The sequence below is a fragment of the Alexandromys fortis genome, unplaced genomic scaffold (assembly GCF_014885135.2).
Source record: "Alexandromys fortis isolate MF-2015 unplaced genomic scaffold, M_Fortis_MF-2015_v1.1 scaffold_78, whole genome shotgun sequence".
Taxonomy (NCBI): domain Eukaryota; kingdom Metazoa; phylum Chordata; class Mammalia; order Rodentia; family Cricetidae; genus Alexandromys; species Alexandromys fortis.
Window position 1 is genome coordinate 5,923,378 of NW_026067977.1, and position 5,171 is coordinate 5,928,548.

The following is a 5,171-nucleotide window of genomic DNA, read 5'->3' on the forward strand; positions in this document are numbered from 1 at the left end:
AAAAAAAAAAATCTTAAAACAAAACACCAAACACCAACAACAAAAGATTTAAAATCTAACACATTATAGCAACCAGAAATGGCGCTTTAAGTCAAATCTGCTATTTCAGGATTTGGGAACCCGAGGCGGGAGAAGTTCAAGTTTGAGGCTAGTCTGGGCGGTATTAAACTTGACAGAAATAAAGAGATCAGTCCCTCTATCTATTGCACATAGCTTTTTTGGTATGCAACCCACCATAGTTGCCTTCTGCCAGGAACTGAAAAGTTTATCAGTTTTGGAGTTGACAAAGACTGCTAGGTTAAACTTAAAGTCTGAGCCTTCTTGACTGGGCCTTGAATTTGGCTCCCTCCACCCTTAGCTTTAGGTCTGTCCATCTCAGTTGTACTAAGAAGCCTAAGTTAGTTTAGTGAGAAACTCCCCTGCTCTGGAGACCCGATCAATTCTCTCATCCTCGTCTGCCTATAGCAAGAATTGCTCTTGGTGTGCAATGTTTTCATTCAGTAAACAAGGCACCGATGTCTCCAACTGCTACTGCTACGGATCCCTAGCAATCCAGTGTGTTTGGAGTTATGCTCTCTCTCCCCTCCTGCCAGAGTATCTGACTTGTGTTCAGAGCCCCTGCGCTTAACAAGCATAGGCGAACCTACATGGGCGGGTGTTGACTATCCCGTGGCAAGGGCTCTTTCCTTCCAACCTTGTCCTTACTGTCTCTACCACCACCACTTTACCCTGTCTACCGTACAGGGTACACTACAGACTACACGCTGTATGCCTATCATGGCCTTCGATGTTCACTGCAGTGTTCATCCGTGTGTTCCCACAGTGCCCAGCAGAATGTGGAGCATAAAACAGGTCAGCATCGACTCTTCGCCTCTTTTTCAGAAGCTGCTCAACCCTCTTAATACTCCTTTCAAGACATATGTTCATTAGTAACTAATATTCTGATCAACATAGACAATCCCTATGTTCTCCCTAGCCTCAAGCCACGCTGCCATTACTAATTCCGGCTAAGACTTGCCCCCAAACACAGCAGCCATATCTCACCCATACAGGCATTTTAGTTAGTTGCAACTCAAAGTCTCTCAAAAATCTGTTAAGTCCCAATCCCATTTCCCTATTTATTAGTGCTTCTCTTTATACCCATCCCAGTTAAATTGCTTCTTCGTCTTCCATCCAAAGCAGCAGCCTGTTGATAGAGGTGTTTCGAAGCACGCGTCTATGGTTTGACAGAAGTCTCTTTGATTTTTCACTTGGGTGGTAACAGGAAAAGGAAACCAAATATCTCAGCCATGGGGGAAAAGGGGCCTCCAGGAGGCTGTCCCTGGCCCTGGGTCTCCATGGAGAAGCCACAGGTGCTAATGGAGGTTTGACTGCCTACGCAGTTTGTGCTCTTTTTCTCCCTGAAGCTCCCGGAGAGTCTCCCGCCTACCCTGGGCCTCTTCAGCTCTCCCGTAGCGTGGACCCTGGGGGCAGTGGCCCCTCAACGAGGGGGCGGGGATCCATCCCAGCTTAGCCCGCGCCTGCAGCGCCTTCCCTGTGGGGCTCCCCTCCCCCACCACTGAGCCCCGGTTGCTGCGAGCCACGCGTGGGCACGGACCCCTCCCCGCCCGGCCGGGCTGTGCAGAGCGGGCGGGCTCGGGGTGGCGCTGGCTGGGCGTGGGCAAGCGCGGAAGGAGGTCTGCCAGGACCAGACCGGCCCGATCGGCCCGGGGCTGCATCCCTGTGCACCCGCGGCGGGAAGGTGGCCCCACCGCCCCGGCGCTGGCCCGGAGCCTTGGGGCCCGTGGTGGGCCGGTCCGTACCTGGGCTTGAAGTCGCGGTTGTAAATCGCCCGCAGCCGCTCGCGATCTGTCTCCAGGTCCAGTCCCCGTTCGGCCAGGAAACTCTCGAACCTCTGGCCAGCCTCCCGGAGCTTTCGGCAGCTGAACTTGCTGGGCATCGCGGCGGCGGCTGCGGCCCAGGCAGGAGGGTCCGTGGAAATGAAACTGAAAGTCGCCGCCGCGGTTTAGAGTTGGCTGCTCTGGGGTGAGGGTGCAAAGGGGAAAAGCCCCCTACCTCTGACGTCTGCTCCCGCCAGCCACAGTCTCCCCGCCAGCCACCCCTCCTCCGTCCTGCTCCTACCTGAGCCTTCCTTTCGGGCTCTTCGTCCTATCCCCTCCCCCTCTTCGCATTAACTCTTTCCTAAGGAGTCTGACCCCTCCCTCAGGGCCCTCCCCTTACCCCAAGCTCCCTCCCCTGGCTGGTAGCCAGGATCCGAACGTGGCTATCGCCTGGGGCCCCCTAAACAGCCGGGAGGACCTTGGAGTCTCAACTAGGGCTACTCCCACGCCCACTCTCCAGAGCCTCGGGACTTAGTGAAGAGCAGCAGAGCAAAGGGCAGGGCCCCGGACACGGGTCGGCTGCAGCTGGACTGGGGCCGCTCGTCCAGCACCTCCCCCAGACTGCCAGGGACATAAGCCAGTGAGGAAGCGAGCGGCACGCCCCCTCCCCCATTTCCCTGCTCTGGCTTTCCGACACAGAGAGGAAGGCTGGAGTCAAAGTTGAGGGGTGAAGGGCGAGCAAGTGTCTCTCCAGATAAAGGTGTGTGCGTGTGGGAGAGAAGGGCAAGAGCTGCTGCCAAGAACTAGTCCTTACTTTTCTGGGCCACACAGGCTTCAATATTTCAAGGCTGGAGATTCATGCCCTTGAGCCATGTATTTGGGCTCCTAATTGCACTTCGGTTAGTGTTACTCTTTGCTACTTGTTAGCGGTAAATCAGGGTTGTTCAGTTGTCAAAATATAATTAGCACCCCGAGAGCAAGGTACAGTTATGTCTGGCAAAAAATGGTTAACAGCGGCTGCATTAGAAAAAAGAAATAAGACCAATGTGCTTAGACAAACTAAAGGGGGTGGGGCTACCATAACAACAAATACAAAACAAACCTCTGCACCTATTTACCCCGGGAATGAAAATAGATAGCAAGAAAGATTGAATGTACCAGAGTTCCAGACGTACCAAAGCTTCTGCTGTTCTCCAAAGTGGTTCCCCACAGGAGGCCACACAGTCTAACCTACTGTAGGGAAAGCCCCAAACAGGGTCAAGCTCCTTCTGGGTTAACTCTGTACCTCCCGGACAACCACCAAGAAGGCCAGGAAAAACAGGCCTTAGCAAAAAGAAGTGCCAGGTGAGCAAGAATCAAGGCTACAGGGGTGGGGAAATGGAGCAAGGGAAAATTTCACGTCCTAGAAATCGATTATGTGAACTAGAGAAAAAAACAGGAGAGTAGCCAGACGATGCCACTGTCACACCTCCCCTGTCCCTTTTTACTTAGGAAGCCCCAGAGGAAGAAAGATAACAGACTCTTAAAAATTGTTACTAGTTGGGGGGGGGCATGGTGACCCAAGCCTGTAAGCCCACTTCTTGGGAGGCTGACACAGGGCAGCTATGAATTTTCACAACTTTGGGCTACATGAGAGGATGCTCTCAAAAACAAAATCCAAAATTGCAGTTGCTTACCAATTCAAAATCCTAGTGTCTACCCTTGATGAGTACAATAAATATGCCTTTTAGGCATATAGAAATTGTTTAGGAAAAAGCTGCCAGGCTATTTCTTACAATAGCTTAAGTAGTTAGGAACTCCAATTCATCCAAGGTTCCACCTGATAACCAGAATCCCATGACATCATTTACTCAAGATAACCAGACCCTGGCTCCAGAGAGATCAGCGGTTAAGAGCACTGGCTGCTCTTCTAGAGGTACTAAGTTCAATTCCTAGCAACCATATGGTGGCTCACAACCATCTCATAATGAGATCTGGTGCCCTCTTCTGGCCTGCAGAACACTGTATACATAATATATAATAAATCTTTAAAAAAAAAAAAGATAACATGACAGAGTAAGCAGATACCCCCACGATTCCTAACTAAGCCATTTCTCTACTAACAGTCTTAAAACCGTGCTCATCACATCGCCAAGTCTGACCAGCCAATTTGGCCACCTGAAGATCTCAGCCCTTTCTCTGCTCAGGCCCATCTCCTGAACACAGGTGGTTGTCTGTGTAAAAACGCGGGTAAGCATTTGATGGGGAGTGGCTCTGGTTTGGATGGGGCCACTCTACACGTATCTGGAAGGCTCTGCTTTGAAAGTTGCTGTTTTCATGGGCACAGTTCTAGATGTCTAGAATGGCTCGTCCGCACCCACCAAAAATCAGCTCAGCAATTTCTGGAAGCTTTCATTGCGTCTCAGCTTTCAAGTAGGAAGGTTGATTGCACAGAGTCAGACCCACAACAGCAGCAGGCTGGAAGTTAATGTTAGTGAACCATAAGTGGAATAAAGTCACAGCTTCTCAGGGCAGCTTTGTATTTTCTTAACTTTTTTTTTTTTTTTGGAGATCAGACTGGCCTTGAACTCAGAGATTCTGCCTGCCTCTGTTGAGACTAAAGACTTGCGCCACCATTGTTAGCTGTTTGCTTAGTACTCAGTTCTTTAGGTTCTAGAAATCATCATTTGAAAAGTCTCTAACCTTTGTGTTCAAATTAGATTATACTCCGCAAGGCTACTGGAAACCTGTCTGAAACTAAAGTACTGAAATTGATTAGTCTACCACATACCAAGAGAAAGGCCATACCAGATGCAGTTGGTCTTCATAAGAGCATAGGTTTGCAAGTTTAAAGGGAATCCACAGAGCAGCAGGAAAGAGGTGTCTGTGTCCATGTCCCCAGCTGAGGCAAAGCACTGTGACACTGCCTCCTTGCTTTAGCCCTCATAAACAAGTGATCTATTTAATGTCATGGCTTTTGCCCTTCTGTGCCTTTTTTCACGATTTTACTGCTTAAAAATGGCTCCCATGGGTAACGTTGAAATGTGGTTTAATATTCTTAAGCACAGAAAGCTTTGTAGAGAATGTTGTTACATAGCTTCATTCATCTCAACTATGACAGGGTTGTTAAGTTAGATTGTCTCAAAAGAAACAAGCCCGTTTCATTGACTAATTCAACATTCACAGCGACTTTATACCAACAGCATTGCCCTGAATGGTGAGAGGTGATTATTTTTATGCATAACTCCTCCACCCACCCCCCAGGACCGGGGTGACAGTGATGCTATGCTCTAGTACCACCAGTCTCAGAATGCTTTTTGATACCTTGGATTTGAAGAGGTATGCAACTGTTTTTTTTTTTTTTTTTTTTTT

At 49.4% G+C, this 5,171-nt stretch overlaps 1 protein-coding gene across 6 annotated transcripts in view; it reads right to left on the reverse strand.

Annotated features, from left to right (window-relative positions):
• Mov10 (Mov10 RNA helicase) overlaps window positions 1-2,389 on the reverse strand; it is a 23,091-nt gene extending 20,702 nt beyond the window's left edge. Inside the window, exons 1-2 of one of the 6 annotated variants that reach the window (XM_050157507.1) lie at window positions 2,221-2,389; window positions 1,803-1,985 (exon numbers count right to left, since the gene is read on the reverse strand). In XM_050157507.1, the coding sequence (XP_050013464.1) occupies window positions 1,803-1,939 (137 nt within the window). In that variant the 5' untranslated portion in view covers window positions 1,940-1,985; window positions 2,221-2,389. Of the gene's footprint in view, window positions 1-1,802; window positions 2,101-2,121 lie in introns of those variants that run through there. The other 5 variants (XM_050157506.1, XM_050157504.1, XM_050157508.1 and 2 more) reach the window with 5 other exon arrangements.
• Between the last annotated feature and the right edge of the window lie 2,782 nt (window positions 2,390-5,171).